The 16,769-nt window shown below is 40.1% G+C and overlaps 1 protein-coding gene across 1 annotated transcript in view; it reads left to right on the top strand.

Annotated features, from left to right (window-relative positions):
* The first annotated feature begins 657 nt into the window (after positions 1–657).
* The window catches only part of FAM98B (family with sequence similarity 98 member B), a 46,620-nt gene continuing 30,508 nt past the window's right edge, over positions 658–16,769 (top strand). The window contains exons 1-4 of the mRNA XM_067558045.1: positions 658–778; positions 2,078–2,226; positions 4,154–4,288; positions 6,071–6,249. Coding sequence (XP_067414146.1) covers positions 741–778; positions 2,078–2,226; positions 4,154–4,288; positions 6,071–6,249 — 501 coding nt within the window. The 5' untranslated portion in view covers positions 658–740. The remainder of the gene's footprint in view (positions 779–2,077; positions 2,227–4,153; positions 4,289–6,070; positions 6,250–16,769) is intronic.

The raw sequence follows: 16,769 nt of genomic DNA, 5'->3' as shown, positions 1-16,769 counted from the left end.
TGGGTGTTGGGCGAAGGCTGGTGCTGGGGGGGATGCTGTGGTGGATGATGGGGAAAGCCTGGCGCTGGGGGTGCTGTGGTGGGTGTTGGGGGAAGGCTGGTACTATGGTGGTTGTTGGGGGAAGGCTGGCGCTGGGGGTGCTGTGTTGGGGGAAGGCTGGCCCTGGGGGTGGGGCGCTGGGGAAGGCTGGCTCTGGGGCCAGAGTGACACCGGCCTAGTGCTGTGCAGGACACCAGAGGAAAACCGTTTTCCTGCCCCAAATTGCGGATCTGCTTCCTGGGGTCCCTGTTTGAAGCGGTGGGGATGGGCGGTCAGACGAGAGGGGCAGGAGGGGAGGGGCTCTCCGTGTCTATCAGGTGAGCTCAGGAACGTTTTGAAGCGCCCCCGTTCTGCGCATGCCCGATCCCGGACCCGCACCAGGTGGGCCTGTGAGTAAACGGCGCCAGGACAGGGCCCCAACCCCCGCTCGCACCATTGAACCCGGCAAGCTGCTGCCTTGTGCGGGGGAGGTGGGCGGGGCCTATGTGAGGGCGGAGCCTGCGTGCGTGTGGCGGGCGGAGCCAGATGCGGAGTCGTGCGGTGCGGCGGGGCTTGTGTGAGGGGGACGTTGGGCCGTGCGGGCGGGGCTTGTGTGAGGGGGGGGAGGGAACCCGAGGCCATGCGGGGCGGGGCAGGAGCAGCGCGCGGGACCGCGCCGGCAACATGAGGGGCGGGGCCGGGCGCACGAGCAGGAGCTGAAAATGGAGTGCGACATTCTGGACACGCTAGAGGCTTTGGGGTGAGCGAGCGCGGCGCCTCCGTTCGTCGGTTGTTTCCGCTGTGGCAGAGGCTCTGTGGGCCCCGTTTGTGAGGGGGGGGGGTAACGCCCGGACCCCGCAGCTGCAGTGCAGCGGTCTGCGCTGGCTGCCCGGCTCCACAGTCGCCGCCGCCCCCCCCCCCCCCCCGTGAGCCGCCCGGCCTCCTCCGGCGCTGACCGGGTGTGGGGAGCGGCTGCTCCTGCGGGACCCGGAGCCATCGGCCTGCCCCTGACACCGAGGAATGGTCCCCGCCAAGGGACCTGAGCCGGGCGGCATGAAGCGCGGTGCGAGAGTGGGAAGAAAGGGAAACGGCGGGGGCGGAGGGCAGGAGTGTCCCCACTCCCCGGGGCGGGGCGATCCTTGGAGTTCGTTGATTCAAAGCGTTGTTGTGCCCACCCCCCGCACCGGGGCAGTGTGGGCAGTAAGGGCCGGGTAGGGGCGGTGTGGTCCCGCCTAGGAAGGACCTTCCCTCTGGAAGAGGCCACATGGGAGGGGAGTGTGGAGAGCGGGGTAAATAGGAGACGTAGACACACAGGCTCGGGGGGATGGTGCGGGGGCTTCCTAAACCCTACTACGTGTTTGTTAACCTGGGAGATCTGCGTAATTCTTCACCTGTTTCATGCTTACCCCGTTAGACCCTTATTTGCAAGGGGAAGAAGGCTAGAGGGCTTAGTAGGTGGCACTTCTATAGGAATAAAAAGCACTAGATGTGTGTAATCTCATGGTAAAGGACTCCACTAAATGTCTGTTGAAAAACTAGAAATCAGTACGTGTTAAACACGCATACCCCGGTCGTAGTGTTTTTCTCCAATGCATTTTATTCAATGTTGCCTTCTTTAAAGTAATTCCTACTGCATTGCATTTGTTGGAGATAGTTCTGAGTCTCTCTCCTGCAGCAAGTTGCTCTGTGTGGGAGAAGTGGACACCTGAATTTAAATTGTGTCCTGATTTATAGTCTCTTCAGCATAGCCCAAATCTTAAATAAAAGTATAAATACAATGTCTGAATTATTTTTACATCATGTATCACAGATAAACACATGCATTCTTCCTGCTTTGCCAGAGGATCCAAGATTAGTGTAGCATAACTTCTTTTACAGCATTTAACACTTAAGACAATTTTCTAAAATATGTGAATTATGTATTCTGTGACCAAAAAAAACTGTGATGGATTGATCTCGTTTCTAACTACTAGGAAACAATTGACATAAAAACAAATTTAAAATCTAGGTGTATATTTGTCTGACTTTTTTATACTAGTATTTTTGCCCACCTGTTCAGGTACAAAGGTCCCTTGTTAGAGGAGGAAGCGCTCCACAAAGCAGTAGAAAATGGATTATCTTCACAAGACTTTTCTGAGCTTTGCGTCTGGTTAAGTTCCCAAATAAAATCATTGTGTGACCTGGAAGAAAGCATCACTTCAACAGCTGGTATTCCCACTAAATTTGAACTGTATTTTATTGAATTTTGTTGTGTTTGCTTAAGAGTGTTTGTTTCAGTTAAACAAAATATAAACTATATATGAATTGAAATTAACCTTGTGATCTTAGTCATAAACAATATTGATGCTTAGGAGTAAGATAGTTATAGTAAAGAACAAACCTGAGGATAACTCATGTGTTGATATGTTCTGTTTTTAATTGTTTGTTTTTTAAAAAATTGTAATTCTTTTAAAACATCCTTAATATAAAAAGGCATTCACATACTACCTGCAAATGATTGTAGACTTTATATTTTTGTTTGAAATAGTTTTAAAAAAAAAAAAAAAAAGCACATACCCCCTTTAAGTTTTTTTTTTCCCCCTATAACTTCTTTATGTGAAAACATCCTACAGTGGTAGACTCATGGACATTAAGGCCAGAAGGAACTATCATGATTATCTGGGCTGACATCCTGCACATTGTAGGCCACAGAACCTCTCCCACCCTCCTCCTGTAATAGACTTATGACCTTTGGCTGAGTTACTGAAGTCCTCAAATCAGGAGAATCCACCATTATAGGGAAGCTATCATTTACACTAGTTTAAACCTTCAAGTGGCATGTGCCCGATGCTGTGGTCTCTGCCAATCTGATCTCAGGGAAAATTCCTTCATGACCCTAACTATGGTGGTCAGTTAGACCCTGAACCAGACAGCTGGGAAAGAATTCCCTGCAGTAACTCAGAGCCCTCCCCATCTAATGCGCCATCATGGTCGTTGGAGATATTTGCTACCAGCAGTCGCAGATTGTCTACATGCTATTGTAGGTAGTCACATCATCCTATGTCCTCCATAAATTTATGAAGCCTAAACTTATTGGTGGACGGTTTATATCCATATGTTCTTGTCAACGATGGCACTTAACTTAAAAAATTCCTCCACCTCCCTGGTATTTATCCTTCTGATTTATTTATAGAGAGGAATCATATCTCCCATCACCTTCTTGAGGTTAGGCTAGTGGTCTTCAACCTTTTATCTGTGTACCCCTAAACATTTCAAATGGAGGTGAGGAAGCCTTTGGAAATCTTAGATATAGTCTGCGGACCCCTAGCTGAAAACTACTCTTTGAATCTCCTGTCATAAAGTAGGTTTTCCATTCCTCTGATCGTACTAGTAGCCCTTCTCTGCAGCTGTTCCTGTTTGAATTTATCTTATTTAAACGTGGGAGACCAGAATTGCACACCCAATTTCAAATGAGGTCCTGTCAGTGCCTTGTATAATGATCTAATACTTCCCTATCTCTATGGAAAATACCTCACCTGATGCATCATAGGAGTGCATTAGCTTTTTTCATGGCCACATCACATTGGTGGCTAATAGTCATCCTGTGATCAAACAATACACCTAGATCTTTCTCCTTCTCTCTTGCTTTCAACTGATAAGTTTTCGGCTTATAACAAAAATTCTTGTTCGTTCCTAAGTGCGTGATCTTGCACTCTGCACTATTAAGTTTCCTCTCATTTTTTATTACTGTGATCTAGGATTTGTAATATAAAAATGACAGCCATGTTGTTATGGTTTGAAGGGAATGAAAGCCTATCCCTCTTGCCTTGCACTAGATGTAAACTACTAGTCCACTTCAACTGATTGCATTGGTTTCTTGAGGGATCATTACCTTCTTATCTGGTTTTGAAATATGTAGGTTTTATTGTTTCTTTTAATTTAAAATTGTTGCTTATTTATGTATAGGACTAAATGTTTTTAATTTAAGATAATAGAAAGTGCTATTGGATTGGTAGCTGATAAAAATATTTATCTCTACCATAAACTAATATCTCATGTTTAAAATTGTAATTATAATTAAATTTCTTAATAACAAATTTGTGTTTGCAAAATTTAGCATGTTTTTTTAATGATTTTTTTTTTTAATTTCCTTAAGGTGAGGAAGATGTAGAGAGCTTCCAGCTTGAGATTAGTGGTTTTTTAAAAGAAATGGCTTGCCCATATTCAACACTTGTGTCTGGAGACATTAAGGACAGGTTAAAAAAGAAAGAAGATTGTCTTAAACTCCTGTGTAAGTTGCAACAATTTTCGCTCTTGCATGAATGTTTATTTTTTGTAAGCTCTTTGGCCTTATTTAATCTTTTGCATATTTCTCATCTCTAACATCATAGTTTGTTCCACATTTTTGTTTGCTTATTTTCCACTGTCTTTAGTGTTATTTCTTTTGTCTCATATTTGTCTTCCCAATCATATTCTGAAGCCCTTGAACTACAAGTATAACTCAATGGGAGTAATGAAGAACACCCAGTAGCCCTTAAGGTTCAAATGGCATGGAGAATCCTCGTTGTTTTTTAACACCAGTAATGCTCCACCTCACCCATGCTGATTGTCAAAATACACTATTTTCTGGTTGCTAATTATATTAAACACAGAAGAATTGTGTTAAAAGAACATTGTGTTAAAAGAACATTAACTTTGATGTCAAGCACTCAAAAGTTAGGAAATACCAGCATAAACATTGCCTGTGCATCTGTATCTGAGTGCTTTAGCAGAGATCAGCAGCTGAATTCTTCAGAGATTTTTTTTATCAGCACTGAGCATGCTGCAGCCATTCACAGTTCCTGAATGTGACCAGACTGTACCTGTGCCATCCCCACAGAGTAACTAAGCATGCTCCAGCCCGGAGAGAAGCAGGACTTTCCCTGTAATGGCTGCTTCAGGCTAGTGTAGGGCAATGGAACTGAGAGCAGGGAGCCTGTGTCTCCTGTGCTGTCAATGACCTGCCTGCTGGCACTCAGATAGGCTGCTTCTTCCTCCACACTAACTCAAATGCAAATGGGGAAGAGCTGGTGGGGGTTGAGGGGCAGGTGTAGATCGGGGTAAGGAACCTGAGGAGACTTTAAAGACTAACAAATTTAATTTAACAAACTACCAACTGCATCTGAGGAAGTGGGCTGAAGCCCACGAAAGCTTATGCCTGCTGAAATTAAATTTGTTAGTCTTTAAAGTGCTACAGAACTCTCGTTGTTTTTGCTGTATACAGACTAACACGGCTACCCCTCTGGAACTCTTCTACATGGAAGGCATTTGTTTTTTCAGTTTTCTTTTTTAAAATTCTAGGAAATTAGACACAAATACCCCTAATAAAGTTCCTCTAATGTAGATATGTCTACACTACGGAGGCTATACCGGCATAGCTACATTACCTTAGCTAGGATGGCATCACCTGCTAGAGCAGATGCAGCCTTCACTGAGAGAAGGGTTTTTTCTGTCTGTAGCAGCCATGTTGACAAAAGCAATATTCCATCAATATAGCTGCATCTACACTGGGGGTTGGTCGGCATAGCTATGGCGATCAGGCAAGCATAGCGCTCAGTTGACCTAACTTGTAACTTATAAGTGTGGACCAGGCCTGAAGTTGCAAAAGTCAAGTGCTCAAAGGTTAGGAAATGCTAGAAATAAGCTGCTTGTCTGTTAACCTTAATTCATGCTTCTTTTGAGTATGGATTATGATATTCTTTATTGACATGATCAGATAGGCAACTTCAGTTTTGGCTTTTCCTTACTTTTGAGCCCAGCTTGAAAAATTTCAGCCCAGATAGTTAGTTTGGTAAAATTATAAGCAACCATACAAGGTCTTGTAATGAGAAGTGTTAGGCAGTCTTGATTAGGTGGCACTGCCAGTTCCATATATATATATATATATATATATAAAGGGCAATATTTTGAAGATTTTTAGAGGCAATATAACTCAATGTTTGTATTACATGTATGTTTTATTTACTATGAGAATACAGACACACAAATATTGAAGCTATCTTAAAGATACTGTTATGACACTTTTTCTCTCTAGTATTTTTAAGTACAGAGCTTCAAGCTTTACAGATATTGCACAGCAAGCAACTTAAAGGTTCTCATTTGGAAAAGAATAACGAAATCTGTCAGGAAGTGCAAACTCTCTGTGACTCCCTGGGCCTATCAAAGTCATCGTCTTCTGACATTCCTCTCTTATTAAGCAATGTGGAGTCAAAGGTACAGAATTTTTAACCTTTAAATATTCTTTTGCAATATGTCTTTAAGTGTGAGACCCAATATTCTAGTTAATTAAAGTCCTGTCCAACTAGCACAAAGGTATTCTGGTTTTGAAAACATTTTAACCCTGTCTAAACTATGTAACTGTTACACTAATCCATTTTAATTGCCCTGTTAAATATCTGTGCTGCACTCAGGATGAGATGTGCTTTGTACCTGGTGTTGCATTCTTTGCAGTCCATAGCTTTGTGGGACAAGGTGAAGTAGTATAGTGTACTACTTTTCCTGATATGCAGTGCAAGTCATGTTAAGTAGTAATGGGTAAAGTTTTTATGTTAGGTGCACATAACTGGCTGTGCAGTAATTTATCTGCATGTGCAGTAATCCAAATATGTATGTATTTGAATGTATGATCATATCAAACCTCCATGTTTACTACTTGATTTTGTAAATATTTACAAATATTTACTTTGTGTGTGTGTGCCATTCTATGAATTGTGGAATTGCCTGAAAGGGCCTGACTAACCTAAATTAGCAAGTTCACAGAGCAACTTAAGCAGAACACTTTTAAGACTATATCCTGCCACTATAATTTGTTTCTCTAATTTGATTCTCAATTGACTTCTGTACTGTAGAATATAGAACAGGCTTTAGTTTCTTACTTTATCATTTTAAATTATTTTAAAAATGAAGTGTTAGAGTAATTTTTCCCCTACATAAATCTTATTTATAATGGTAGTTCTCAATGGCTTCTATGAGGCCACAATCCCACTTGTGCTGTGCAGTGCCCACACATGTATAGATGATGTATGTGATCCCTTCCCCAAGGAGCTTACAATCTAATGAAACGGATGCAGGGGAAACCTCATTCCTTTCTGCCAAAGTACATAATATAGTTTAGCCTATTTTGAACTGGTTACTAGTTCACATCACATGTTAATTTTTATTGTAAGAAAAAAGGCCAACACTTTAAAAAGTGATTATTGATATTGGGCAATGAATTTTGGGTACTCCACTTGTGACCTGGTTTCAGTGTGTGGATACTTAGCATTTTTTGTAGTTTGGGCTCTTTTAAGGTTTCTCAAGTTAGGGACCTGAAAATTAAGGCATGTAACAATGAATCACATGCCACAATCTTGGATAGAGTATGGAGACATCCCATGTATTCGTGCTTCTCCGTCTATATCTTAAAGAGTAATCAAGACTCGGGAATTTAATACCAGATTTTTGTAAAGCAAAAGTCTAAGGCTACTATGAAAACAAAGGGGATTTGTGGCCTTAATGGAAAGAAGAACTGGAAAAGGAAATAACTTTACCATTAGGTTGGCTCGCCCAGAAACTTTTAGCTTAGAGTTTCTCTTTAAATTCATTAGGCCTTGAGCTAGTCTATTTTATCATTTTCACTTTGTGGGTTAAAATGGGATTTTTTTCCTCCACCACTATGACCTCATTAAGTGCATATTTCTAATCCTAGTATGGAAAGGTGAAAGGAGCATGAGCAAATTTCACCTTTCATAGATTTTTGTACAAAAAACCAGCAACTATGATGGCAATGAAAATATTGTCTATTGTACTTATACTTCCATAGCTATCCTTTGCTGTCATAGTTCTGTGTTTAATGAAATCTTTTAATCCTTTCTCTCCTATTAAAATAGCTCATTGACAGGATGAAGAAACAATTGCAAAATTTGAACCCCCAAATAATTCCATTTTGTAAATTCCTATTTTTTTATATTTGTCCTGGTCCAGGCTGAGTTTCCCCCTCGTGGATGCTCATCAGGCAGCTGTTTGGACCTGCCCTGGATCCATATGCTTCTAAACACCCCTCCCCCCCACCCCCGGGTTTGGGTAGACTCCAGGTACAGTCTCTTGCCTCTTGAGCACACTTCCCAGGTATAGATTCTGTCTGGCGCCACTTCTAAGGAATGGGATCCCACAATCCAGCTACCTGGGCTGCCAGGACCAGTGCTGACCAAGACATCCCAGTTGCTCAGGTGCACTCTCCCACAGAGCATCATCCTCATTTTATAGTTTAATCCTTCATTGACACATTACAGTTGAAACAAGTAGCACATGATTTGCAGAGAAATTTTCAAACCAATCACTCTTTACTTGTAAACAAAGCACAGGAAATACCTAGAGCTACACAAAAGAAGGAACACCCAGTATGCATTTCCCTCCCTCAGGCCTTGTCTCAGCTAGAAAATAAGTTGATCTAACATATTAATTATTGTGTTGGCTGATGTCCACACTACCCTTCTTGGTTCCGTGGAGTGCATCGTCACCAGGAGCACTTCTACTGACCGAAGGGGGCAGTGTGGGGAGCTAAGAGCCCGGTCTCGTTCCCGGTGGGCTGACTTTCCCCCCACACTACTCCATTTCCTGTTTCCCACTGGGAGCCAGGGGAAGCTGCCTGGGGTTTCCCTGTTCCTGGGGAAGCCTCCTAGGGCTTCTCGCCCCTGGTGAGTGGGGTCCAGCTGGCTTGGCTTCTCACAACTTCCTCCCTGTCCACCCACCCGCTCCCTGCTGGGAGCCAGCAGCCGTGTCAGTTTCAGGGCTGAGCCTGAAATTGCAAGGCTGCCCTAGCTTGTCACAGCCGGAGAAGAAGCAGCCCAAGGATTCTCCCTTCCTGCCAGGAGCCAGGGGAAACCACCCAGGGCTTTTCCCCTCCCTTTTCCCTAGCAGGAGCTGGGGGAAGCCGCCATGGGCTTCTCCCTTCCCGAGGGAAGCTGGGCAGCCCTAGGCGCCCTGCTGGGAACCAGTGGAGGGCTTCTCACTCTGCTTCCAGTCCAGGCTTAGCTTTCTGAGTGGGCTTTCTTGTCAGTTGCACTGCTCCAGTATCTGCCTTGCTCTAACTAAGCCAACATAAGCCCCCCACCTCTCATTGATGTGATTTTTATTATGTCAGAATAGCAGGGGAGTTACATCAATGGGAGGAGCATTTTAGTCTATACACCTGCATTGTTTTGTCAACAAAAGCTGACTTTTATTGACAACTCCCTAGTGTAGACCAGCCCTGATAGTCTTCTCCACTCTTGAGTGTTTGTGGACTTTTGGTGAGTTCCTTCTGGGATCCCCGGGTCCTTTCTCCTGGACCCCACTTCCCCATCTCAGGCTTCTTTTTTCTGATCATGGAGACTCCTCTCACTCCTTCAACAAGCCCTTGTTCAGAACCAGGGGCGTAAAGGTTCTCCCTCATCAGAGAACCTTATGTTCCCCAGAGTCTGTATAAAAAAAACCAAACAAACAAAGCAGTTCTAACACCATTTCTTTGTTTCTTTTTTCCTCCTTTTCTACTATGTATTTTTTCCATTGCTCAACCCATTCCCCTCTAGACAACCTGAGTAGAGCTGGCTTTCCCCTAGACTACAGACATTCCATTGTTTTAAAGTGCTCCCATTTGAATGGAAAGCTATTCAATTTTAATGATTCTGTATTGTTCCTGATCCCAGAGATATGTTGACACTAGCCCTGATAACAAATAGCTGGTTCAGTGAAACAGCAGTTTCATAAAATCAACCTGAATTAATAAATTTCACATAACTACATTTCCCAGATTGCCATGATTGTCTTATTGTAAAATGGGAATAATGTATGCTTTTATTTCTGCTGCCAATATTGGTCTCAAATGCTGCAAAGGCAAAAGATACTGTATTAATATGGTGAGACTGGTAATGTGTTGCATTTTAAATCCCTGAGTCCCATGTACAACAGGCTGGATTATATAAGTAAGTCAAGATATTGATTGATTTACCAAAATCTTTGCAAATAACATGACACAAGTAGCCTGGCTAGGCCACACGTTTGGCTTATTTGCTATCTTGTTTTAATCACTTTTTTTGCCCAGTTCTCAAGATCAACAAGATTTATGGGCCACTAGGCCAGCCATCAGACCTCTGTAAATTTAAAAAAACCCAAACACACAGGGTATGTCTACACTACAATTAAAAACTCGCAGCAGGCCTGTGCCAGCAGTTTGGGCTAAGGGACTCTTTAATTGCAGTGTGGGCATTCAGACTCGGGTTGGAGCCTGCAAGGTGGGAGGGTCCTAGAGCTTGAGCCGAAACATCTATACCATAATTAAACAGCCCTGTGAGCCTAAGTCAGCTGGAGTGGACGAGCTGAGGATGTCCATTTGCAGTAGTCTAGACATACCCCATTCTGATCAGTTACATCATATTGTCAAATTGTAAGAGACAACAAGAGACATTTTTTCAAGCAAATAATTTTAAATGTACATAGCTTTTTTTAGGGCACACATAGCTGCTAGTACTAAATATTTCTACTTCTGTGTGCCATGATGAAAACTTAAACAACATTAAAAGACCACTTCATTGGAAATAAATTCAGGTTCACTTAGCAATAACAGCTGAACTGCATCTGTTGGTCTCACTGTAAAATTCAAAGGGGTATCACAGATCCTAATTTAGCTGAAAAGTCCTTTGAAAAACCCTTTCACACTAGTAATACTCAATTTAGCAATGGAGTTTTATGTGAAGATAAAATTCATCATGTTCCCAATTGGTTAACTACCAAGTGTAATTCTCTATGTCCCTGAACTAGTCCCTGTCATTTTTCAGCAGACCAATGTAAGAAATTTTAAAATAACTTATATTTAACCTATATTCTGAAAAAAAAAATTAAATATTTAATGTCAAATTAACATATTTCAGGATTTGCTCCCTGTGCACAATTACTGAAACTTGTGACCTGACCAGAAATTCCTATATGCCATATGACATCCATGTTTCCAGTGTTTGTAGCCGTTTTGGTCCCAGGATACTAGAGGGACAAAGTGGATGAGATAATATTTTTTACTGGACCAACTTCTGTTGGTGAAATAGACAAGCTTTTGAGCTAGAGGGACCTAAAAGAGAGCTTTGTATAGCTTAGAAGTTTGTTGCTTTCTCCAAAAGAAGTTGGTCCAATAAAAAAAATTACCTCAGCCCACCTTCTCTCTCTAATAGTATATGCGTGTACTCTTTCTCTGTTGGCCTGTAAAGCAGAAAACAATGGATGGATTGTTTTTGGAAATATTTTATAGTACCTAAATGTTCCTTCTGGAATAAAGTTACAACCTTTTATATTTTAATTGACCAAGATTTTATACCAGTTTACCACTTTCATGTCTAGTTTTAGACCATGAACTATATAATTTGCTATATTTTAACATATCCTGTCAAGCTCTATGTTTCTGAGTCTGTGATCTTTGAAAAATGTTCTTTGTGCACCATGCAACAGATTTTTTTTTCTAAAAAACACTTAAGTTGCAAGTAGAAACAAGAAGAAAACTGCCTTAATTGTATTTAAACCAGAGTACAGGTGTGATGGTAAAATATATAAAAAGCTCAGACTTTTACCTTCAGGCCAGTTTGAGCTGTCTTCTACAGAATTCTCATAGGAGGCTGTAATTAGATTTTAAAATGTCCTGGTTTTTGAGATATTGCAGTTAGAAAAACTGCATTATGAAATTGAGGTTTTTATCAGTAAAACTTTTGGAACTGGAGGATCTATAAATTAGTGCAAACTGTAGAATTTAATAATTATCTCTTGTAACACTTTACCATGTAGTATGTTTTTATCAAGGTAGAAAAATATATTTCTTAACTAAAATAGTTTTTGTATTTTCAGATTTAACATGGGTTTTAATCTGAATTCTACCATAAAAGGGATGTTGTCTGAGATGGCTGAGCAAGAGTGGATAGGGTAAACAATTTCATCGTGTAGTTAGGCAGGCTGCTGCAAGCCCTGTATTCTGAGCTCCAATTAGTATTTCAAAAAACCCAAACATACACCAAGTCAGGTATTATCACTGAAATTGTTATACAGTGTAAGACTGAGATTCATGGGAAGGAGCTCACTGTGGGGGAAGGGGAAGGGAGCCTGTATTGCTCTTCTTTTGAAACAAAAATCTCTCATTCTGAATGTTGAGCAGGGCAACAGGTTGGTATATCTGGCAGAATGGGGAAAAATATGGAATCCAGCAAATATGCATTGGACTATTACATTTCCCATTTCTATCGTATCTGGCAAACTTAAAGGGCTTATTCCAAAAAGGTATCATTTATCTGCACTGACATATCAAATTATTACTGTTGTAATTTAGGGACAGTTATAACAGGTACTGAAACAAACAGAGAAGTTTGCACTGGAATTTTCTTTTTATGTGAAAACTATTTCATACTGCTCTTCATTGCTGGAATGGCAGGCACACTGGAATTGACACTAGCCACACTTGCTTTGGCGCCTTCAAAAGTGTCAAAGCTACTGTATTAATTCATTGAGCCATATTCCATGCAACTGTTAAGAATTAATGATGCAATTCTTTCTTCACATACTTATTTTATACGTATTAAAGTTTTCCTTGTCCTAGCTCTTGAGAAATACTGTAGAATCCTTATGTATCTTCGATTTATACCCCAGGACTTAATTTTATAATTTTCACAATTTATCTTGATATATCAGAAGGAATTCCATATATTTGTAGAAGGAGCTGTATTAGGAAGATAATAGTGATGCCTTTATTTTGCTGGTCTCTTAACAAAAAGCACCATTTTAGAATGAGTGATTATGCTTTTCTTAGTACTAGTTTCTTATAAGCATTCACTTGAAATAAGTTATTGAATTGTCAGATGTCTGTGTTACCTCTGACTTAATTTGGTTCCATGTAAAATTGTTTTATTAACTTATAGTTTCATGCTTATTGTTTGTAATGTAAACTTACACTCATCAGTTTTATCCAATTTGCAAATGTGTTTGCTGTATTTCAACATGTCTGCTCTTTGTCTCTGTCTAGCCTCATCACCATTGTCAGTAGCTGTGGGAATAGTTCTGAGAATAGTGTTTGATAGACTGCTGCTGCAAAGCCAAAGGGACAGATCACACATTGTATTTTGGTATGGCACATCAGAATGTTGATTCTGTTTTTAATAATGTCTCAGATTATTTAAAAGATAAGTATATAAGTATAAAATCCAAACCACTTTCTTCACTGAGACTATAACATTTATAGTGGAAATTTTGGTCTTAAAAAGTGTGTCTTCAAATTTACATTTCTTATGGTAAACTGGTGCAGTGGTTACCGAGCTACTTAAGACAGTGATACTCAGACTTCAGTGGTTCAGTAGCCAAATTAGCGATCAACATTACCCAAAAGAGCCATAGTAGTGTGAATTCATTGTTTCATTTATTATAATGTTATATATTCATGGTATGATGAGAAATATTTAGTTTACATATTTTTTATATATATATATATTAATTCTGTCAGCAAAATGACTGACCAAATATTATTTAATCAACTACAATTGTTTGATAACATCATAAAAGCATCCTGATTGGTTAAAAACTTAGATTGGTTAATTAAATCACACAGTGTTTTAATATGAAGTGCTGCAAAGAGCTTGCTGTTCATGAGCCTCAGTCTAAGTATCATTGAATTAAGACAATGTGAAGAATTAAGTCAATTTAATGCTGCAATGACCACAATATTAGATTTATTTACTCCAGTTGGTAGGATTGAGAAATTAGTATGGCACCTGGAGGTTTGCTTGTTAGGATGTTGTCCTACTCTAGACTTGCCCTGGAGGGGTAAACTGAGGTAGAAACATTGACATTTAGTTCAAAGGAAGCATAATTTTGGAATGAACACTGATCATCTAGGAGTGTCACAGGAATTTAATATCCTGTGATTCATACTGTTCTTACCTGCATAGTTGTGTGAATTTAATAACTATTTGGAAAGGGACAAAGAAAAAGGTGACTAACATCAATATGAAATCATGTAAATACTTTAAAATGTCTTCTGTCATCTAAGCATCTAAATCCTTTAATTAGTAGACAATGAAATGAAATAGTAAAGGATGACCTAAAACTTTTGAAAAAGCCATTTAAAAATTGCGAAAAGATGAGTTACCTTCCTTTCTCATGTTTTAGTTATTTTACAAAAGAGTTTTAGGAATGTTTTCTGGAATTTACTTTTTAAATTTAAGCTAGCATATTGTCTGTAATGCAACTGTAGTTTTCAAAAGCATGTTTATATGGAATTCAGTAAACGTACAGTCTAACAATGCATAATGCGCTTGAACATAACATGGTTGTTAAAGAACATGACAGATGTGTTCAGTTGTTATAGACTATATACCTGAACAAGTCAGAGTAGAACATGCATAAAAGTCAAGCAAAAAATGTCTTTGAAGCCAGACAAATACCAAACCCAACACAAGCTTCTGGTAAATGTGGTGGGGAAGGAGAGAATGGATGTAAAATATACTAATTGTTTTCATATGATTGTTTTATAATGTCACTTTACAGATAATGAAGGGTATATCTGCACTTCGAGTTGGGGCATGATTCCCAGTTTGAGAAGACATACTTGTGCTAGCTCTCATCCAGCTAGTGTGCTAAAAATACAATGTAGCCACGGCAGCATGAGCGACAGGGGCGGCTAGCTGCCCTGAGAACATACTTGTGGTCTCTGACTGGCATATACCAGTGGCTAGCCTCTCCCACTGCTAATGCTGCTGCAGCTTCATTTGGTTTTCATTTGGTTTTGGCTTGATGAGAGCCAGCGCAAGGATGGCTTCTCGAGATGAAAATCACACCACAGATCAAAGTATAGACCAATGTCCCTTTCTTGGAAGAGATTACGGTTTAACGTAAGATAAATTAATGTTTATAGTTCAGTTTGTAGGGCCAGATTTTTCAAAACATCAGAACCCTTATAAACATAATGAAATCTGATACTTGATGAATAACAGGTCAGGCAAAAAGAGAGAACTATCCTAACCATTTCTCCTAAGATAGTATAGAAAAACCTCAGTTCAAATTGATGGAAGATGGAATGGAATATTATTTTTAAAACTTATAAAAAAGCTACAGGCTTAAAAAAAAAAAATCAAAGGGAAGTAAGAAAGCAGATTTAAGGCATGGGATTTTTAATTGGTAGGTATAGGTTAGCTGCATATATTGAAGTGCAGTAGATTTTTGTGCAAAATCCAGAAACTTGGCTGTGTCATTTAAACAGTAGAAAAACAGATCAAATGATTCAGTTACTAACATATTGTCTGCAGGATACAAATAATCACAGTATTGCCCTAGAAGTGCGCAGTGGTAACAGTGACGTTGAAAAATATTTAATTAGTCGTGTGCGCTCCTCCAACTATGATTTCTGGAATTACAATGCATTGGTTGTCTTTTAGGATTTAGATCTGCTCATCGGTTTAAATACACAACCAACATATGCTGAAGTTGCTTTCATAATGCATGGTTTTACATTTGTTTTAAAGGATATGTGTTCACTGCAGAGTTAGCCCAGGCTCTTACTTGGGAGTTTTTCCTAATCCCTCTCATTTACACATGCAAAATACCTGTCATGAGTTTACTGGTGATTTCTATTCAGGCTAGCTGGCTCTTTTGGGCAGTAGGCTAAAGCCTGTGTGCTGCTTTCACTCAGGCTAGTAACCCACCTACTTTGCTCTGAGGACACAGGCTAAAGCACATGCATGCTGATAGCCCTCTAGTGCCTTCTCCCAAATTTCTCTGTGCGCCCAGATGGCAAACAAATTGTCCCACAATTCACTAGGAAAGAATCCTAGAGTGACTCATCTTAAGGCGCACAAAGAACCATAGGATACGTCCCCAGAATTCCTAGTGGCACATGCCTGAGTACAGCACCAGTGAGGACACAATAACTTGCATATGGCTTTGTAGTGTGGCTGCTCATGCCTAGACTCTGTTGATTGTGGTGCTGATGCAGTGTAGGCATACCCAAAATATTACTACTTTTTAAATTTGACTGTGGGTGGAAGTGTATGTATTCTTTTAAACTCATAAAAGTATGGTATAGACTTTAGAGAAATTTTCACAGCTCATTAGTTTCATCTCCCAGCCAATACAAGGTTGTTCTTTCTAGTACATCATCTAATTTTTGACTAGTTACCTGTAAACAATGGGACATCTCACTTTGAGGACATTTTTCCTGATGTCTAAATTACTAAGTTACTTAGACTATATCATATGCGATGAAACTATCTTTGTATGTAGTCTGTAAATACTGGGTGAGTTGTATCTTTCCCTCCTCCCTTGACGTTGCTAAACTATATGCATTTAGCACTTCTTAATCTTTTCTCATGAATCTATCCCTCCAATCCACTCATTGTTCCTCTTTTCTAGACACCCTATTATATCTGTCTTTATGCTAATGACAAGTGTACAGAGCTGAACTGAGCACTCCAATTGTGCCTGTCCTATATTGAGCATATTATCTGTTTATGGAGCCAGAATTGTAGTCACCTTGTGTAGTAACCCTATCCAATTGCAAATTCATGTCTAAATTTGCTGTAAACTCTCATCTCTAGGTCTCTTTCAGCATCAGTGATTTCTAGATTTTCTCTTTCACATTATGCTTGTTTTAGATATTTTTCTCTCTGATATCTGGGTTTGTATATTTTCCAAAGTGAATCTCACTGATATATTTTGTTCTTCTTTCTGATCTCATTAGACCATTTAAAATTACATTT

The sequence above is a fragment of the Emydura macquarii genome, unplaced genomic scaffold, assembly GCF_026122565.2.
Source record: "Emydura macquarii macquarii isolate MOO-44397 ecotype Brisbane River unplaced genomic scaffold, CSIRO-AGI_Emac_v2 contig_1876, whole genome shotgun sequence".
Taxonomy (NCBI): domain Eukaryota; kingdom Metazoa; phylum Chordata; order Testudines; family Chelidae; genus Emydura; species Emydura macquarii.
This window is presented reverse-complemented; position numbering and strand designations above follow the sequence as displayed.